The sequence below is a fragment of the Chanodichthys erythropterus genome, chromosome 15 (assembly GCF_024489055.1).
Source record: "Chanodichthys erythropterus isolate Z2021 chromosome 15, ASM2448905v1, whole genome shotgun sequence".
Classification (NCBI taxonomy): Eukaryota; Metazoa; Chordata; class Actinopteri; order Cypriniformes; family Xenocyprididae; genus Chanodichthys; species Chanodichthys erythropterus.
Genome location: NC_090235.1, coordinates 31,654,280 through 31,676,037, shown reverse-complemented (window position 1 = coordinate 31,676,037; position 21,758 = coordinate 31,654,280). Strand labels below are relative to the sequence as shown.

Here is a 21,758-nt window from a genome sequence, read left to right as displayed (position 1 = left end):
AAAATAAAGTGTAACCAAAAAAGCAATAATTTAAAATGTAAATAAATCACTTTTCAAATTCAACTACAAAGAACCCCACTATATTTTAAATATTAAATAAGCAACTCTCTCTCTCTCTCTCCCGCTTTCTCTTTATATATGTGAATATTGAATAAATAAGATGCATTTTTATATTATTTATTTTTTTACCTTTAAAACTGCTTGGTTTTTTTGTTACATATAACTATATTTTACATATTTACTACAAAAACAATTATTCAAAAAATATATAAAAAATATTGATAAATAAATATATATATATATGTATATTTTTCTTATTGATTTTTTTATTAAATAAAAAACAAGCAACTTGTCTAAATACTGTACATGTGTCTACATATCAGTTTGACAAGTTTATTTTATTGTTACACTTGTTACATTTTATATACACAAACAATATTTCAAAAATGAAATAAGTAACTTGTCTAAATATATCTATTTGTCAGTTTGAAAAGTGATTTATTTACATTTTTGAATTATGTTTTTGTAGTTAAAATGTAAAATGTAGTTACATGTAACAAAATAAAAGCATTTTTAAATGTAAAAAAAACAATAATTAAAATATGAAAAAAATCATTTTTCAAATGGACAAATAAATGGATAAATTTAGTTGCATTAATTTTTGAATGACCTCTTTTGTGCTGCAGTGTTTAATGAATTCATCCCAGTATGTTTTCATAATATATCAATTTATTAAAATATTATTATTATTATTATTATTATTAAATTAAAGATCAAGGAAAAGTCCTCATAATATGACCCCCTTAATGCCAGACTCGATGGGTTGTAAATGCCTTTGTACACTTGAGAGCTCTGTGTGTATTTTTGCTTCCTGTCACATTAGATTTGCTTGATCCAGAGCTTGACTTTTTTTAAGCCTGTCCAAATGACTTCTCATCAGCCATTGTTTTATGACATGGCAGCAAGGTCTGTGTGCCTCAGTGCTGTGTTGAAAGCAGAAAGAGTTAGTGTGTTGTTTTGTTCCTGCAGGTCTTTGACCTCAGGCAGTGCCACAGGCAGATGCAGCAACAGGCAGCCACGGCGCAGGCGGCAGCTGCAGCGCAGGCCGCAGCAGTGGCAGGGAATATTCCAGGACCAGGAAGTGTTGGCGGAATCGCGCCTGCAGTCAGTGAGTGTCTGCCTCATTCACAACAAAATGAAATCAAAATGAGATGTTTGTTAGCTCTGAGGTCATCAATTAAGGGATAATGTACATCCAGCAAAATAAACCCTAACAGGGTGATCAGGTCCCTACGTAACCCTGAAGGGGTTTCATTTGCGATAACAACTGATTGAATGTACATTATCCTTCTTATTACACGGATACTTGCCACATAAGTAAATAATCATGCACGGAATATTGATTTGACATTTGAGTTCAAATATTTTATTAGCTCATTAAACGCAAAGCTTCCGCTAAGAAAAAAACAGAAACTTTGAGCATAGAGGAACAAACAAGTTCAAACTAGATGGATTTTAAGGGATAATATACAGTAGTATTACTTATTACACAGCTCTTCAACACAAGAATAATGACTGGGATATGAAATATTGATTTGAGAAGAAACTCAAAATCTTATCTCTTTATTATACAATAATAGTAGGCCTACTATTAATACTGAAATCCTCCGGGTATATTTTACAGAAAATACAGTTGATAACTGAGGCGCAGCTGCATTTGAATGAAGTGAGAGAGCGCTCGAGAGCATGTGATACGAGAGACATGAAAGAAGCTCCCGCCTCAGATAACCGGATGACCGCCATTACACAGCATTGCTTTTGATCATGGTCATTATCGGGCAATAACTGACCTCAGAATGTTGTGACTGACCAGTCAGAATCAAGCATTTCTGCGAGCCATGTAATAAACAAAGCCGCTTTAAGCCAAGCCTCCCAGGTTAGAACAAAAACCCAAACAAACAAAAAAACAACAACAACGTAACGCAGCGGTACACAGGCAAACAGACCAGAGGCCGTTTTTTTTTTTTATGGATGTCAATGGAGGAGAGGCTTCAGAACACTTAATAAACTGCTTTTGTGAGGAAAAAGCTTACCACTTAATGAATTAACAGCATGTCTGCTAATCTTTAAAGTGATAGTTCACCCAAAATGAAAATTACTCCATGATTTACTCACCCTTAAGCCATCCTAGGTGTATAATTATGACTTTCTTCTTTCAGGTGAATACAATCTGAGTTATTAAATAAAGTCCTGGCTCTCCCAAGCTTTATAATGGTAGTGAATTGCTGTTCTAACAAATAGGGCTGGGCAACAAACTCAAGCTCCTCTTCTCTTTTATCGAAATCCTCTGACATTTCTCTTTAAAAATTCTCGTTTTAGACTTCTAATGTTTTGTTTTGCTCTCTCCTCTGCGCTTCCGCATTCGTCAATACGTCTTGTGTCGGGTCAGAAGTTACGCTATATGTCTGTCGGAAGCAAATTATTTTAGCTTTTAAAGTTTTAAATATGGATATTTTTCTTACACAAACGCATCGCTTTGCTTCAGAAGGCCTTTATTAACACACCGGAGCTGTGTGGTTATCTTTTATGATGGATGGTTACATTGTTTTGGGCTTCAAAATCTCATCCTCTATTTACTGCCATTATAAAGCTTGGGAGAGCCAGGACATTTTTTCATATATCTCAGATTGTATTCATCTGAAATAAGAAAGTCATATACACCTAGGATGGCTTGAGGGTGAGTAAATCATTGGATAATTTTCATTTTTGGGTAAACTAACCCTTTAACTAGAGAAGAAATTCAATGACATCAAGGCTGTAATGTGGACCATACTATCTACCAATAATAAGACCATTTCTAAATGCATCTAACTTACTGTTTCAACAGGAAATAAGTCATAGGATAAAAAAGTACTTTTGTCAAGCAATTTTATTGAGGTATTATCAGATTACCTAATTCCTTTATAGAAAAAGTTTTTGTAGAATCGGTGCAAATTCAAAAACTGAGTGGTTGGTGAATTTAAGAATGTTTTTTTTCCAGGCCTCTCAGCAGCAGCAGGGATTGGTGTGGATGACCTCCGGAGGCTGTGCATCCTGCGCCTGAGCTTCGTGAAGGGCTGGGGGCCTGATTACCCCCGGCAGAGCATCAAGCACACCCCCTGCTGGGTGGAGGTGCATTTGCACCGGGCACTGCAGCTGCTAGATGAGGTGCTGCACACTATGCCACTTGCAGACCCTGGACCAGCTAACTGAGAGGGAACAATACACAGAAAACACTCACAACACAGATACTGGACTCACTACAGTAAGCGTGCGAACCACATTACAAGCTACAGTGTGGTTTGCGCTTTTATCAGTCATTAGAATCCCAATGAAAACACCACAGAAATTCACTACTCTAAAATTCATGTTTTTGAAAGGTATTTCAGCGCATTTTATTGTTCTATAGTGTTGCATTTCTTTTTGGGTGAATCTCACAAAAACATGTCTAGGTCATATTTCACTCCAATATTTTTTTTATTGTGACATTGTTTTTAATTAATTTCCCCACAAATTAACATTATTGAAATGTTTCCAAATGTATTATTTTTAAGTTTATGCAATGATGATTCTGATGAGAGTACTGCATATTTTTATTTAAAAAAACAAAACTGTAATACAGTGATTTTGTTTTATTAAAATCAGTGTAAATTAAATGCAGTCCAACAAATATGACAATGTAACTTGTTACAATGTAACTACAATGTACAATACTTAATTTAAATAATACAAATAAATAAATATATATAAAATCATATATTATATATCATGATTTGTTTTATATATATATTTTTAATGATAATTAGAAGGGATATGCTTGATTATTATGAAAATAATGTCGTAATGAAGAAATCTAAAATAGGTTTCACTTTAAACAAAATATCTGTTTCTATTTCTTTCTATTGATTTTATGGTGAAATATGATCTGGACGTGTTCTTGATGGGATTCGTGAGATTCATCCATTCAAATTAGATGTATATACCTTAGCGCTACAGGTCTACTAATGAATGCAAGTTTACACAGGGTTGATTGCAGATTAAGTTCAGGGAAATAGCTTTATTGTTCATATGCCTTTCTAGCTTTGCACATCATGCAGTTATACTAAGAATATTAGAGCCTAATAGTTTTGCAATGCTGGTATAAAATGCTTACAATCTGTCTTTGCAAGAAATTAATTTATGGGTCAGGGTCTCAACATAAAATAAAGCGTGAAAAACTGCCGTTTTTGCAATGGCCTTGGTTCCGAAAGTATTTTTGCCATTCACTTGCTCCAAGAGTTCTGAGCCTTGAACCAAACCAAATAGCTACAAAAAATATGCATTGTGAATTTAAATCAGCTTGCATACTATATATTTGAAGTTTATTGCAAAATATTTGTTCATATGTTCAAGTATTTACTAGCTTGAGAGTGTAGCGAGATTGACTCGAATCTTTGTGGAGAAAATGAATGGTGTTTTTACTTGCGGAACCATTGTGTTGTGCTCTATTAGACTCTGGTATCACACACATACACACAACACGATACAAGTGAGGAAGAGACTGTTCAACCTCCAACCATAAAAACTCAGAATATCTTGAGATCCACGGGTTTGGTAGCACTAAATGCCTCAGAGCAAATCGCTATGTTGGCGCTGGTCACTTCAGGAACCGTTCGAAAGGACCAGCTGATGTAGATGCAAACCTGCCTCTGAGAGACAAACTGTACCAGACAGATAACAGGACAAACTGTCAAAACAAAATGCTCATCATCTCTGTGCTTGTGCTGTGTTCCTCTACATGTGGACCTCAACTCAGCTATTACGCGGCTTACTATCCAGGCATCTTATTAGTTAGACTTGCAATAGCCTTCCAGCTCCTTTATTTTCATACCAAAAAAAAAAAGAAGAAGAAGAAAAAAAAAAACAAGCCTGAATTGTTCAGCTTTAAAATGGTGGTATTAGTATTGTGACGCAGTTCGGTGTTTGTAACCAAATCATTTGCCATGTGGTGTAACTCACCAAAGCCAGAATACCTCATGATAATCAAGCATGAACCCAGTGGATTTTTCTTTATGCCAAAATGTGTCTGGAATCTTCTACTTTCCGGACGTCATGCTCACCTCATACTTTAACCAAATCAAAACAGGGCGTGTCTTGAACCGAATGTAGAGCCTTGATGCACCGACTGACCGATTTCAAACAACGGGTTTTTGCCAACACCAGTTACTCAGCTTTATCATTTATCTCGCCCAACAACTTTTGTCTGGATTGTGAGCAAAATTCAGTCAGTCAGCCCCATACTACTATAACCTTTTGCAAACGGGTAGAACATCTAAACTTCAAACTTTGAACATTAAACATTATTGTTTTGCTGCCTTCCCAAATTGAAATGTCTATATTTTACTGTACACTTACAGGAAATTATGCATTTATTGAAAGACCCTTTGTATTGGTTTATTTAGTATGAACATCCAATACAAATGTAAATCTAATAATAAAAGTGGAACGTCATTATAGTATGTTAAAGTCAACATGAAATCAACATTCATCCTGTTTACTTTTTCCTGAACTTTCCTTCTGTTCATCGTAGTATCCTGAAAATATGTGTTGATATTTTAAATTACAATATTTCACAAATGTTCTGTTTTTTACAGAGTCCCAATGGGGACCTGGTGATGTAAAAAAAAAGGGGAAAAAAAGTAAGATGGGGAAAAAAAATTATATTTCAATGCTTTTGAATTTGCTTGTAGATCTTTTGCACTTTTTTCATGAAAATATTGTTTCTCTGAGAAACTTTGTTCACTCACAAAAGCACTGAAGTATACACTGTAAAAAAAATCCCTGTAAAATTTACAGTAAAAAAAATGGCAGCTGTGGAACTTTACTGTAAAAATACGGTAGCAACATTTTAGGTTTTACAGGACAGCGACAGCACTTAGTTTACTGTCTATTTTACAGTTCAAAACCGTATAATTTAAAGGTTTATACTGTAATAATTACGGTTCATAACTGTTTATTTTACACACTGTAAAAAAAATGCTGTTAAATTTATGCTTAAAAACCTGGCAGCTGTGGTTGTTATTTACCGTAAAAAATATGGTAGCAACATTTTAGGTTTTACAGATTTAACTTAAATTTACGGTAAAAAAAAAAAAAACGCATTTCATTAATTGATATAATGTTAATTTACCAACCTATTGAAGTACTAATATCTATTTTGTACCTTTGTAATACACTGACAACCACCAAACACAGTGGTGATGAAAGTCACAGAATGAATCAAAATTCATCACAAGCATCTTTTTCCGAAAGCTGAGAAGGACAATACTAATATATAGAAGGTGCACACAGTGCCATTCACACAAACACTAAACACCATCATGGTAATACACATGACATTTTAAAAATGCAATAAACATTAATTTAACAACAATTTAAAACAACTAATTTCAGCGAAAATACATCAAATGTGAAGTGTCACGCAAGGAATTGTGGGAATGCCAATTTACCGTTTTTCACTGTAAATTATACAATGACTTGTCATTTTTCACTTCCAAAAGCTGTAAATTTAGCTTTATTTTACTGTAAAATTACATTAAATATACGGTTAGCTCTATTACAGTTTTTCACTGTATATAGTATGTAAACTTTCTGTAAACCAATTTACTGTTTTTCACCGTTGCATTTTTACAGTCTTTTACCGTTAAAATCGCAATCATTTTTTACGGTGTAGTTTTTCCTCCAACATATTTTTCCATCACAAAAGTTTTGCAAATGAATGCAGAGTTTCTCTGGGAAACCCAAAAGTTTTGCGAGAGAATGCCAAAGCATTTAAAATATAAATCGTTCTTTCTTTTTACCATCAAAGAAAGTTGTTGCGCTCTCATTTGAAAAATTATTTTTTCCTTCAGGTGCATAGAACCAAAAAAGATAAACTTGAGCAAAACAGAAAAAAAGTGTCTGGCCGCACACTAAATCCAAAAAAAGACTGAAGTCTAGAAAAATTCTAAATTTATTATATCATTGCATGGTGCAATAAAGTGCAAGTGAGTTAAAAACAGAGGAGCAGACATTTCAGCAGATTGCTATCCTCAGTGCTCCTTTTTTTACCATCACCATGTCCCTTTAGGGGCTCTATAGTTTTTACTGTATTTTTGATCGACTAAATGCATCCTTGGTGAGCATTTTTTTAACAAGACTTTAGTAACGCCCACTTTTTACAGTAATACAGTATTTGGCTGTGTTACAGAAGTAAATGGGTTGCGAATGCCATTTTATGTTGACTTTAATCAGATCCTAACTATTTTTAGCGCTTGACAAGTGTTAGCTGTGGTTAGTCACAACTTAAAAGAAAATATTTAGTAGAGGATTGTACGATATTCTGCGTTCCCAGTATAGTTTCCACAGTGATAATCTTTGTGCCTTTCCCTTTGTGCTCCTTTGTTCATAGATTTTGAAATGACTAAAAAGCCCTTCCCAGTTATTCTCACGTCGATTATAAACTTAGCAAACCTTCTATTGGTCTGAAATATTCCAATAGTTTTAAGCAATGAAATACGTCAGGGATGTTTTAGTCGTCTTACAGTCATAGAGTGTTTCCGGGTTTCAAACATGACGTTTGTAAATTGGGCGATGCAAAAGATGCAAATTCTTCATCTTCAGGGTTGTTCACATCGGCTCAGGTCACGTTAAGAATTATGAGCCTTTCGGGAAATTTATTGTAAAGCATAATGCCTTGTTTTCTTTCTTTTTCTTGAACGTCAGATGCTATAAAACATTGAATTTAGATGTCAGGTACACTCATTGTTTTGATGAGTGCCTTTGTGCTGTATTTCATTGGATATGTGTTACATATACATAAACTGCAAATTAAAGGCTGATTACAGTAAAGCTGTAGTTTTAATACAAATTTCAAAGGCACTTTGCAATGTACGCAATCAGTGTTGAGTTATCTTTAAACCGGTATGCTATCTTGAGGTCATTTTGGGTGAAATAGATTTAAGCTCTCGCATTACACATCCGATACACATAATAACATATTTGTTGTATTTAAAGATAGAAACATTTATAATAATAGACTTAGACAGGTATCTAAATGTCATTAGCAACTTCAGTGCATAGATTGATTAGAATTACAGGTATGATTCGAAACATTTTGTTGGTTTAAAGAGTTTGCCAAAAATATCACCAGTGTTGGGTAAGTTACTCTAAAAAAGTAATTAATTACTAGCTACTAATTACATCTTTAACGGTGTAATTGGATTACTGTACTAATTACTCTCTCCCAAAAAGTATTGCGTTACTTATTATGAATTACTTTTTACTAATTACTTTCTAAATCCCATATCAGCCTTGACCAGGATAGGCATGAAACTGCTTTTTTAATTCTTTTTAAATAAAGGGAGAAGGTTACATTAAAAACATTTTACATTTTAAATCCACTATAGTTTTATATAAAATTGTTCTATAGTTTATAGTGTATTTAATGGAATTACATCAAAAGTAATAAAAAATATAATACTTTTTAAAGGGTAAAGTAATTAAATTACAGTAATTAATTACTTAATACTGCATTACACCCAACACTGAATATCACATGGTCCTCAGTCATTGTATGGTTTATTTTGCCTTAAAAACAGAAAATATGTTACAATCGACCCCAGATGTCATTGTGACAGACGTGCGGTTACTATTTTCACTGAAGAGTAACTTCACTTTACTTCTCCTTCATTAGCTACTGTGTTCTGTACTGTAATTTAGACTTTCTTTCATTGTATCAGAGGTTTAGAAAATATTTTTGTTCAAGTCCAGCTTTTTTTTCTTTCTCAAAAATATGTGGCCTAGCCCCTTGTAACACTTTAACTTCTAGAATTTGTGTGTTTCCACTGATGGGCATACTGTATTGTGTAAGGTTACTACATGATGAAAGCCAACATGTATGTCAGTAACATGACAATCACCCAACTGGAAGTCAAATCAACAGCATTCCATATATGAAACCTATTTCTTACAAGTATTTATCAGTATGTTATCCAGTGTGAATATATTTGAATTGACTATTTTATTGATATTGTCATTTCAATTCTTGTTGTTATTATAATTATTCTATTGTTAAAGGACATTCTGCTCCTGTATGTTGACTGTACACCAAAGTAAAAAAAAAAATCATTTTGATACAGATATGTTTTGAGTTGTATTTCTTTGTGACATGTGGTCAAATTATGCTTATACAAAGTCTGCAGTTATATAATTTTAAATACAGGGTTATAAAGTCATGGAAAATCTGGAAATATCGTTTTCACTTAATTTTGATGGTCCATTTAACACATTCTGTTGACTGTAAGTAACATTGCACCTACATGTCTGCTAACTATCATTAGTGTGTTAGTAGAGTGTCTGGTAGGGTCATAAGTTGACATGTAGTTGCATAGTTACTTATAGTCAGTAGAATGTCTGTTGAGGGACCATCACAATAAAGAGTTAGCAGATACTGAGCAGATAGTCTACTTATAGACTAATGAGAGTTAGTTGACATGTAGTTACAAAGTTAGTCAACTGAATGTTCAAAAGGGACCATCAAAATAAAGTGTTACCGAAATATCAGACGATTTTAAAATTGTGCTTCACGGGACTTGAATTAATAGAATCTTGAGTCATGTAATTCTATGCAAAATCCATAAAATGAGTTTTAAAAATACTTATCTAGTAATCACAAACAGCTGAAAAAGACATGAAAATTCATTAATTTGTGAAAAAGTTAGTGTTTATATACATTTCAAAGTAATATTTTATTTTATACAATAAAATAATTAATTTTAATTATTAATATAAAAACAAATATTATATAATTCATATTTATTTTTAAAATTAAATATAATTGTGTGCTGTAGTCTCTCACTTCCGTTAAAATGAATCACAGATTTTCCTGACATCACATCACACTTCAGCTGCTCATCAAATCTTCTGTCCAATCAAATACACTCTAGAATCTGAAGTCCCGCCTCCTCCTACACTCGAAATCGGTCATTTGCACACACATTTACTAGTTTCTACATGGCGAATGGCACATAGTGCACTATATAGAGAATAGGGAATGATTCGTATAAGTGCATAGTGTATAGTGTGTCGTTTGGGATGCAACTTTTATAATAATAGGCTATAATGTAAGAAAGAAATAGGCAGTGCAACACTTCAGGTTCACAGTGTTGTCTGTTTTTCCCCATTATGTACTGTAGGGGACGCTGAAGGGCTTGTATATAAATAAAAGTTGAGTCGGCGCTGCATCTCTCGCTCACACTCGCATCTGGAGCGGAGGAGGAGGAGGCGGGAGCGCGGGCGCGTCACCGAGCGCATCTTTGAGGAGCGCGCAGGCACAGAAGAAAACATCCTACAGCTCGGCCACCCATTCAGCTGGAGGATCGGCCTGAAGAAATTCATGGAAATAAAATAGAAATTAATTCCCTTTGCTTTTTATTTTTTGTTTTCTGATCACAACCAAGCCATTGGACTTCAAAATGGCCGAGATTACTAATTTAAAACCAACCTATGGTAAGTGAATCTATCTATATTTACGTAATGATGAGCTTTTAGTGAATAGATACGCTATAGAAACGTCGATGCTATTACTTGGTTAAATGATTCGACATAAATATTATTTGGTTCTTAATTAATTTCGGAGTCAGATTTTAGATTTTTGTTTTATTTATTTTTTTAATACATATCTAAGCAATGTTTTCTGGGCAGTATGTTTATTTACAGTAGCCTAATATACGCTGTTTTTATCACTTTATATTATATTATATTATAGTCAGTTAGGGCAGGTTATTTTTAATAATAATAGCTTATAATAAAATAGACACTGTAAATATTAATATTCACCAGTCGACTGTAAAGTGTAAAGTGCAGGACCGGAAATACGCACATGAAGATGATTCACCTGAGACTCACGAAGAGTGTTTATGTCACACATGCTGTGTTATATGCTGGTTTATTTAATTTAAATCAGTCTCAAAGTAGAAACAAATTTAAGCCTCGTTATCTAAGGAAAGGCGCGTTTAGATAAACTAAAATTCTCGCATCCCTGATAACACTGCGTGCATGACGTCATGTCTGTTCACTGCGCGAGGCGTCAGCTGGATCAGTTTGTGCTCTGCTGCTTTATTCCTAATTTGCACACGGGTTACACTTTACTCGAAACCTCTATACATCATGTATTATAACAATATTTTATTAATAATCTGTATAATTGCGATTAGGCCTACATGTTTTCAGAAGGGATGGTGGTAACCCCAGTCAAATTACAGTTAAACATTAGCCTACTAGCCTATTCTTGTTATGAATGTATAATAAACACATGATATTATCATATATTACTATTTAAAAGTATGTATATAAGTACTGAATAATACACATTTTCATAAGCTTTAAGTATACCAGTAGCCTACATGATACCCATTATTAATATCAAATTTTTGATATGCCACAAAGAAGTTATGACCACATTTTATTTGTCATAACTGTATATATGATATGAGTATATATGATTTTAACATGATCGAATAGATATGTTGTGAGTCTTCCTAACTGTCAAAAACACGACTAATGTTTGAATAGCAAAAATGAATATTAAAAATTTTCAACTTACTAAGTATAATATAAAAATAGTCAATGAACATACTGCCCAGAAAATAGCTCCTGCTCAGAATATTAATGAAAAATAAACATGATCCCAATCTAATATCTGAGTTCAAAATTACATTCAATGGTTTTAAAATCGTTAAGGGTCAGATTCAGTTTTCTGAGGATCATATCATACGCTTGGGGGAGGTGGACAGTTTTGACGCGTTTCCTGGTGAGTGTGTGTGATGTAGTTTGGGTCAAGTATTTTAGGAACACGTCTGAGGCATCTTGGATCACAATCCACCACGTGGGAGTTGCTTGGAGACAGAATCAGCAGCAAGATGTGTGCTCGAAAAGAAAATAATCAGGACCAGTCCAACCAGATAAACAGAGATTTAAGATTTCTGAAGCCATGTAGGAATATAAATACAGGAATATACATATAGGAATATACTCTTTCAGTATTACAAGTTTCCAATGATTTGTCTGTCTACTCTTAAAGAGAAAATTCTATATAATATGACAGAGCAATAGCAAATCAGAACATGTTGGATGTATTCATGCATGATTGTGAAGTGGGATTTTGGACAGATTAGACTGTGGGTGGGGCTATCCAATACAACGCCACAGAAATAGAAACAAAGCATCTAAAAAATATCTTATTGCTTGGAAATCCTGATGATTACCTTTGTGGAAAAGAAATGTGCTAAATTGTATTGACTGTACACTTGTAATGTACTTTAAATCTTAAAAGTATATTCTTGCAGATAATATAGGCCTATATCAATAAAATAAAAGGGAAAAAAATCATTGTTTTAATAATCTTTTGTCATGCTTTAAAGAAGTAAGCTTATTTTGATGTGTTGACTAACATACTTAAAGCACATGTAAAATCTTTGATTATAATTTTAACTCTGTAATTCAATATTATATTGAAATTTAATATAATTTAAATGTATTAAATTACTTCATTAGAAATGTGTAATTACAAATATAGTACATGACACAATTAATATGCAATTAAGTGTCAAAAACATTACATTCAGTTCACACTTAAAGGTAGAGTAGGCAATTTTCTAAAACACTTTTGTTATAGGCTACTGGTTGAAACTTTCTTTACATCCTGATAGCAATCAATAATAAAAGTGCTCTAAGTATTAAAACATACATATATCTTCTGTGGAAGTCACAGGACCAAAAATGTAGTCTAATCATTGAATTCGGTCCGAATGTAATGATACGTGTCCGAGCTCTGTGAGTTGTTTACGTTCATTATTATTGTAATATTACGTACTTTTAGACATGAGGCAATGTAACACCGTCTCTTGTGCCACTTATTAGACTCTGCTGTGCGCGTTCATGTGTTTTGGAGAAGGCGTGGCTCTGGAGAGCGCTCTGAAGGGAGGTTGGGATCTTATGCTTTCAAAGCTAGCTTGCAATTGCTAGCCTCTCTGAAATTGCCTAACTTACCTTTAATTATATTCTTTAAAAGTATATTAATTCCGTAATGAGTACTCTTTTTAAAAGTATGTATAAGTGTACTTTTCACAAGGATTGGTATCTTTATAGAGATTGCTGATATATGACATCAAACAAGTTTGTATATCACTGTGTCTTATTCAGGTCTGACATGATAAATTGATAAGTGATAACAGATATTGACGACACAAACTACCAGATATATTGTTGGTAGCTTGCCATCTATTTACACTGAGTAGCTTCACCCACATTGGAATATCATTGATCCAAAATCCCATTCCACATAACTGTTTATTAGAAAGCTTAGCTTATAGCATTGCCTTTATATAGCATTGTTTCTTTCAGTGTGAAAAGACAAATCACACCTGGTTAACAGGGTGTAAATTATTGAAAATGCTGAAACAATTGGTTTCTGAATTCAAACTGAATTCTGTCAGAATAAGGCTATATCAATATTAATCAAATGTTCTCTCAGATAATAACATTGCCTTCATTGATTAGGCAGAGAGTCGAATGACCTTTCAGGACATAATTTTCATGGGCAAAATAGGATCAAGAATATGCTTGAAGGAAGGTGACCTGGTCAAGTCTCAAACGTCAGTAGCATCTCTCTTTTGCTTTTTTTTTTTTTTTGGAGATTCACAGTCTAATTTGGATTATTAATATGGGCAGCAGAAGTAGATAGAGTGACGTCATGTTATTTGAATAAGTCTGATTAAAAAATATTTAATTTAGTGGTAACATTCAGAAATGATTATCTGCGTAATATAGTATGCATTAATGTACACTGTAACCTACACTGGCATCCTGCAATTGTTACCTATAGTTTTTTTGGGGTTTTTTTTGGTCTATCCTAATGGCTTTAGGTTGATTCTGTGATAATATTTTTGCTTTGAATTAAATTATTAAATATATTATTAAATTGTTTTATAATTATAACATTATTAAATATATAAATAATAATTTTGACATTATCACATAAACACATTTTAGGTTAACATTTTTGTAGACAGGTTTCAGTAGTTTAGATGGTGTTGCAGAATTTTTTATGTGCCCTTATTTTTTATTTTATTTTATTTTGTACTGTTATATAGCAATTAAATGGATCATGTTCCAACTCTTTTTACTCCAAAGTAAAAATCATTAATAATTCAATTCAAGAGTTGTTTTTTGAAGACTAAGAGGCTTTGAAGTGATGTTCTAGCCTTGACTATATTTGATCACACATATCTGCAAAGTGTATATGTCTTGTTCTCTCTTTCTCTCTTGTGTGTGTAGAGGGTGTGTGAAGCTGCAGTGATTGAACAATGGGTTGATTTATGCATGTGACTGGTGTCAGAGTGACAAGTCTTCTCTGTCCCTGCTGAAATCCAGCACACAGTGTCTCTCTACAACACGACTGCTGGTGATACTCATTTTCACCCTGCTGGTACTGACAGATTATCACTGACAGCAGATATAGAGAGGGAACCATCTTGACATGGCAGCTAACTAAACCTCTTTGTGATCCTGTTGAACAGAGAGCAAAACTGTGGGTGGCGCATGAGCGAAAACAAAAGAAAGGGTGAAAACTGAGAATCTAGCAGTGCTGAGCATCATTATTCACACCTCTCCACTCCGTGACCAGCACATCCTCTTTTCTTAACCTCATCATTTTCCTATCCTGCTTTCTCTTAATTTCTGCTCATCACGAATCCCACCCTGCTGTACAGCTCAGTAGTGACTACAGACAATAGGATAATTTCTCATTTGTGGGCAGTTTTGTCCAGCTTATTAATCATGTGGGCCCACACGCATACACATTCATATTCAGCACACACTGTTGTGTGTACTTGTGCAACTCTGACACACTGTAGAGTGTATCATAATCAGAGTTATGTGTTTGGCGCAGATAATGTATTGGTTTTTTGAAAAATGATCTGTGCTGACGTACATTAATATCTGTTGAGATAAGTGCCGCACATTCTGGAGCATTTAAAAAATGTCTGATTTAAAATTCTAATTAATTCAAAAAACAAACAAATAAACAACAAAAAAAAAATACACCTTTTACATTTTTTTTTTTTGAAAAAGTGATGTTTGCCTGTGAAAATGTTGCCATCACTATGTTATGTCATTGATAAGGTGTTCTGAGTTCTTTTATCATGTAGTTGCTAGGGTGTTCTGGGTGGTTGCCAGGGCATTATGTTTAGAGTTATATTAATGTTTTACTAAGTGGTTGTCTCTCCAGGAACCATCACCTTATTGTGGTGGAGAGGTTTGGGTGTCCCTATGAACTTGAAGGCTGAGTTGTCTGGAGCCAGGTGCTCCTGGTAGGGCCTCCCATGGCAAAGTGGTCTCAGGTGAGGGGCCAAACTAGAAATGGTTCAAATACTCCATGGAACATCAAAGAAGAAGAGGAGTTACCCTGCCCGGAAGAAGCCCGGGGCCCCCGTCTGGAGCCAGCCCCATTGTTATCTCAACTGTTTAGGTTCATTTAAGACTTTATAACCAACTGCATACATAAATACTTGTCGAGACAAAGATTTTGAGATTATTTTGTGTGTATGTATCCATTCAAGCTTGAGGAGTCGCAAAATAGAACGTGAGTGTTTTAAATTGTTCAGACTTTCAAACACAAGCAAATAATAAACTTTTACTATATAATGGCTAAATGCAATTAATCAACGAATCCCATGCATTCCGAACTGTGAGGCCTGGTTCGTACAGATCACGGATCAACTAAGATCCGTTGCACCCCTAGTGCCGAGTCCAGATGGAAAGAGACGCTACAGAGGCCACATCCTGCCCATAGGGAGGTAACATGTGGAAATACACATATGGACTGACCCATTGGGCAGTGCTACATATGGAAGATCTCTGCGGTAGGTCCTACCTAGACAGGAATGGAACCATTACCGGCACAGAGATGGGACAGAGTTGGAATGTGCTCAGGGAAAGACACGAATTTGCCAACAGGGAAACTGTACTGTCGAAGAATACACATATGGGACTACCAAAGGGAATCACAACATATGGGCACCTAGCCCAATACAGGGGCTGACCGACTGGGCATGCATCTCGAGTACTGGGCCTAGTGTCAGATGCCTCCGCCACAACTGACTGCTGAAGGGTGCTTGGAGAAAACTCCATCCAGGGTTCGCCAAGTGGGGAACTCACCTAGAGAGTGAGAAGGTGCACATATCCCCTTCCTAGAGGGGAATGATGCTGCAAGCGAAACACTGAGCCAGTCTTCCCACATATTACCTGTTTGTACCCAACACACAGGAAGAAACTGGCTCAACCTGGAGATTGTAGAACTTTGCAAAGGTTTTAGGTATTGCCCAGCCCGCAGCTCTGCAGATGTCTGCCAGAGAGGCGCCGTGCGCCAACAACTAGGAGAACGTAACACTCCAAGTGGCCCAAATTCCAGGTATGATTCACTGACCTCAAATGCCTGCAGGTGCCCCACCCTCTTGATAGAGGTGAGCACAGACGAGAGACTGTCTTGAAAGACAGGATCTTAAGCTCGACTGATTGCAGTGGCTCAAAGGGTGCTCTCTGTAGGGCTATACGTACCATAAAGAGGTCCCAAGAGGGAATGAGCCATGGCCGAGGAGGGTTTAGCCTCCTGACACCTCTTAGGAATCTGATGACCTGGTTGTGTTTTCCCACAGACCTACCGTCTACTGCATCATGATGTGCTGAAATCACAGATTCACCTGCAGAGGAGCCAAAACTGGGAGATGTAGCATCCCGAAGTAGAGGTAGTGAGTGTGGTGTGACTTACCTGGCTCTCTGGTTCTCGCAAGGGAGTGGCTGGAGGTGCGTGAGGAGGCATTATATCCTTGAACCGCAAACTCCTGCACTGTGGCGAAAGAAGAGGATGAGAGTGAGGAAGTGTAGCATCACATTTGTAGCAACACGTTGTATCACACAGTTTTTGCCTATCTCGTGTTAATCTTGAGTATATCTAGAATAACAATGCATCCTTCATATCTCCGAAAAGTCTTTAGTTTTATCATATTTATAAAAGATAGATGTGCTAAACCGAGTCTTTCCAAAAAAAGCAGAGCTCCTGGAGGTGTGCCTGCCGTCAGTGCCGTGGGCAAAGCTAAAGAGTCACAAGTGCTCGCAGTTTTTGCGTAGAGATCGTCTGCTAGCTGTGACATCATTTTAAATACAAAGGGAACAAAAATGTTCACTGTGTTTACATTTTATGCACTTGCGTGCCGATTGCCAACTTCGGAGATCGCATTTGAAGGCTGAATACTTAATCAAGGATGTCATATTTAAGAAAAGTAACCGTAATAAAATTGACTGATATTCATTGTGAGGTGTAAAATACTGTAATTTTATTCTTACGTTGCAATCTAACACTTATTTTTCTTAAATGAGACTGCCTTGATGATGTATGCAGCCTTCAAAGGGTGTAGCCCCTGAATTGGGACACAGCCATTGTTGAAAAATCTCTCGGCTTCCGTATCCCGAACGAAACACGTTGATAGGCGTAGGCATGCTCTTGCTCTGGGTGATGTGTGTGTGCCCGCATATAAAGGAGAAGTGCTTATACAAAGAATTCCGCTCTTTTGACGTCATACAGGCCATACTTGAAAAAACTCTCCGAAACCTGGTCCGAAACCGGAAGTAGTGTATTTGGCACAGAAATACTCCGTCATACATCCAACTTGTGTTTTGAAACTTTGGCCATGTTTAGCATGAGAATGCAACTCTTTAACAGTGTAAATAAGTCAGAATGCATGAAATAGCATTACACCCCCCTTTAACTGAAGATTCTCCACCTGGTCCTTCTCTGGTGGAAGGAGCAGTGCACTCACCACCTCCTAGGCAAGATCAGCTACCTCCGTCTCTGGTTCACCCATCACAGGGATGTTGTTTGGCCAACCGCTTGGAGGGTTTAGCAGCAGCTGAGACTGGCTGTGTCACTTTCCTGCAGGTGGCTCAACGGTGCAGCCTGGATGGTACCTGCTGCTCAGCCCGCACTGGAGCAGATGTAGATGCCGCAGGGGGATGCCCTTGGTGATGGGAAGGCAGAATTGCTGGGCAAAGTCCTTGACAGTGTTGCCGAAGAGGCCAGCCTGGGAGGTGGGGGAGTCGAGAAAGCGAACTTTGTTGGCTTCCATCATCTCAGTCAGATTCAGTCAGAAATGGCATTCCTGGACCACCAAGGTGGACATCATCTGGCTGAATAATAAATGGACCGCAATTACAAGCTCCACCTGAAGAATGTCTGCGTATCCCTTGGCTGCCCCACCATTGAGGGTATTAAAGGCAGAGGAGGCAGCGAAGCGGCTTCTGGCAGTGAAAGTTGCCTTCCACAAATTCATGACCTCCTCATGCAATTTTGGGAAGAAAAGAAGCAGGGCTGGACAATGCTCTGCAGCACGCCCCACTCCGAGAAACAAGTCGTCCAACCACAAGAGTCAGGGCAGGGTGGAGGGTTCCACTCGAGCCTGACGCTCGCGGCGGGCCCGAAAAAACATGACAATCAACTCAGGGTCTGACTCGACCTGCGCTTCTCTCCCCGAAGGGGGCAGCGCTGCCGAGTTATAATCACAGAGGACTCAAGTCCATCTTCTGATGCAGCGATAGACATCTGGTCATCCGCGGGAGCTCCAAATGAGACGCTGGGTCTCCCATGAGAAGGACCTGCAGGCTCATTAGGAAACTCCACAGCTTGTGACAGAATGGGGAATAGCAGAGGGAACTAAACCTTTTTCAAGGTATTGAAAAGGAATTTTAACGTTGTGATAGTCATAAACGAACACTGCCTCAGCATGATTTTGGCCAAGACACGTGAGGCAGTGAAATCCGGAAATGACCGCATCCAGAAACACAGAGGTGGAATACCATCCTTAAAAAGATGCAACATCTCCCGTGCTTGCTCTTTTGGGGAAATAGCTCTTTTAGCTGTTGAAGCGCCCAGGGGTGTGATCACTGCACTTATCCGTGCAAGGTTTGCTCTTGTATGGTGAAACACAGAACAACTCTCCGTTATATCCAACACAGGACAACTCTCTTTTCTAGTGAAGGCAGATAGTGGAAGCAGAAACAATCGTTTGGCTCCAAAGCAAAAAGCTGAATGAGTGAGTTGCTGGCAAGCTTATGTCCTAGGGAGTGGCTTGCAATGCAGATCTCACTCACCAATATCTATCGGCTTGTTTTGTTACCACTCGAAGTTTATTGGGCTGTCAAGTGAGATCCCAATAATTTGATGTTATGTCAAACGTGACTGACTGATAGGAAACCAGTGCTCGAATTACGGGGTGGGCTGGGGGGATCCGGGACCCCCTATAAGAATTAATTCAATTTGAGCACTGTAGGGAACCGTTAAAGTGATATTATTACAAAGTAGTGTACTAAAGTGTTTTAAGAAACATAGTAATGAAAGTGTACTCTGTTTAAGTACACTTAATTGGCTTTTTATTTAATTAATATTATATTATGTGCGAGTACAGTTTTGAAAAATATACTTTTAAGATTTGAAGTACAAAAGTACAAAAGCCATTAAGTACAATTAAAGGTGCCCTAGAATTTAAAATTGAATTTACCTTGGCATAGTTGAACTGGAAATGACATACTGTGAGTCTCAAACACCATTGTTTCCTCCTTCATATGTAAATCTCATGCGTGAAAAACACCACGGAAAAACAGGCGAATCTCAACATAACACCGACTGTGATGTAATAGTCGGGATCATAAATATGTACGCCCCCAGCTTTTGCATATACCAGCCCATGTTCTAAGCATTAGACAAGCCAGTATTAACGTCTGGAGCTGCACAGCCGAAATCATCAGAAGTTATGCAGGTATTGTGAAGTATGCAAGCAATGACAATAGCAAAAATGGCAGATGGATCGATAATAACTGTTCATGATACATGATATCATGATATATTTAGTGATATTTGTAAATTGTCTTTCTAAATGTTTCTTTAGCACGTTGCTAATGTACTAATAAATGTGGTTAAAGTTCCCATTGTTTCTTACTTTATTTACGGAGATCAGAGCCATGTTGTTATTTTAATTTTTAACTCGCTTGTAGTCTGTATAATTCATAAATGCATCTGCATTCTTTATAAATCTCTCCAACAGTGTAGCTTTAGCCACGCAGCATTATCAAATTCATTCAGAATCAAATGTAAACATCCACACAATAGGGCATACTTACGTGATCTGATATGCTGCATCATGAACAGTTTGTAAAGATCAGTTGAGTTGAAGCCTTTATCTGACCGAGTTCTGCTGTGCTATAAATCACTCACAAATCTTATGATAATTCGATAATCTCCATTTAGTTTCACACAGTATTAGTTGTTTTCATGCCTTTTGCACAACACTACACCATTTCATGCTTTTCATCTTCAGAAAGATCTTTCTTCCTCCCCATGTTGCATGAGAACTGTGACTTGCTTAATAATGTGGAACAACCTCTAAGTAGGGTTTCCATAGATCTGGCAAATTATTTTGTCTGAGGTTGATACCAGTTATCTAAAAAGACATGGATAAATAAATGAACAAACATTTTCTTAGAAAAACTAAAATCGGAATGTTTATTGTACAGAAATCTTACTGATTTGTCTCTTGCATAATAATTTGGAATGCAGTGTAAAAGTGTACACACACCAAATCATAGCATTTTTAATCCCACCCCAAAATAGACAGTTAAAACATGGAATAATAAAACATCTATGGCATATTTTGAGCTGAAACTTCACAGACACATTCTGGGGACACCAGAGACTTATATTACATCTTGTGAAATAGTGTTCTAGGGAACCTTTAAGTTTTTTACAAGGGATAATGGCTTGAGCCTCTCTTTTATTTTTGCAAACATTTTTTCATCTACCTGACAAATAATATAAGTTTGACGACATTACTATTAGTGAAAAGTAACAGCACACTTCTCAAAAATCTGCATGATTTGAGGTCTCATTCATGTCTGTAGCAGAAACGGTTTGGTGTTATACTTATGGTTAGGTGTTTGTTCAATCCATAACTAAAATATGAACAACAGTAATAGTATTAGCTTGAGCATCCACTGCTAATAGTTATTTCAGAAGTCATTTAGATACTTATTACCTAGTATGTCAGATTTCAGCTAGAATAGTGACACTAATTTATCATTTATAAAGCAATTACCAGAGTGTATCAGCTGGCGAAATGAATATTTCCCTGTGCTTCTTCTCTCAGAGGGGTAGTTTCTAAGCAACAGAAGCAGCTGGCTTTTAAACATGCAGCCAAAAGTGACATCATCTGACTCTGAATCCCTCTGGGGGTGGTAGTGTCTAGCTGAAGCGATGAGGGGTACAGCCTTTGTGTGGACAGAAAAAGGGAGGGGTCGACTGAGGCTGGGGGTTGGTGGAAAAAAGACATAAAAGAGGGAAAGAGAAAGCAAGAATAATTTAGGTAAAATGTCAGGAAATATAAAGCCTGCAGGATAACATTACATAAAAATGACAGATAAAGTTTTGTATCAGAGATGCTGATTTCAATCAGGAATTTCAAACACATACAGTGTTGGACAGTTGGAGACAGACCCTGTTTGTTTTACTCTAACTTACTCTCTTGCTCTTTCTTCTCTGTCTGTCTAACAGTATATTCATATAATGCTTTCCCCCAGGGCCCATGCAATTAAGAATC

The 21,758-nt window shown here is 36.4% G+C and overlaps 2 protein-coding genes across 4 annotated transcripts in view; both read left to right on the top strand.

Annotated features, from left to right (window-relative positions):
• Nucleotides 1–9,187, top strand: part of smad10a (SMAD family member 10a) — a 28,837-nt gene extending 19,650 nt beyond the window's left edge. For both annotated transcript variants that reach the window (XM_067411082.1, XM_067411081.1), the window contains exons 11-12: nucleotides 1,030–1,168; nucleotides 3,041–9,187. In XM_067411082.1, coding sequence (XP_067267183.1) covers nucleotides 1,030–1,168; nucleotides 3,041–3,252 — 351 coding nt within the window. In that variant the 3' untranslated portion in view covers nucleotides 3,253–9,187. The remainder of the gene's footprint in view (nucleotides 1–1,029; nucleotides 1,169–3,040) is intronic.
• Nucleotides 9,188–10,322: 1,135 nt separating this feature from the next.
• The window catches only part of syt11a (synaptotagmin XIa), a 36,699-nt gene continuing 25,263 nt past the window's right edge, over nucleotides 10,323–21,758 (top strand). For both annotated transcript variants that reach the window (XM_067411629.1, XM_067411628.1), the window contains exon 1: nucleotides 10,323–10,566. In XM_067411629.1, coding sequence (XP_067267730.1) covers nucleotides 10,533–10,566 — 34 coding nt within the window. In that variant the 5' untranslated portion in view covers nucleotides 10,323–10,532. The remainder of the gene's footprint in view (nucleotides 10,567–21,758) is intronic.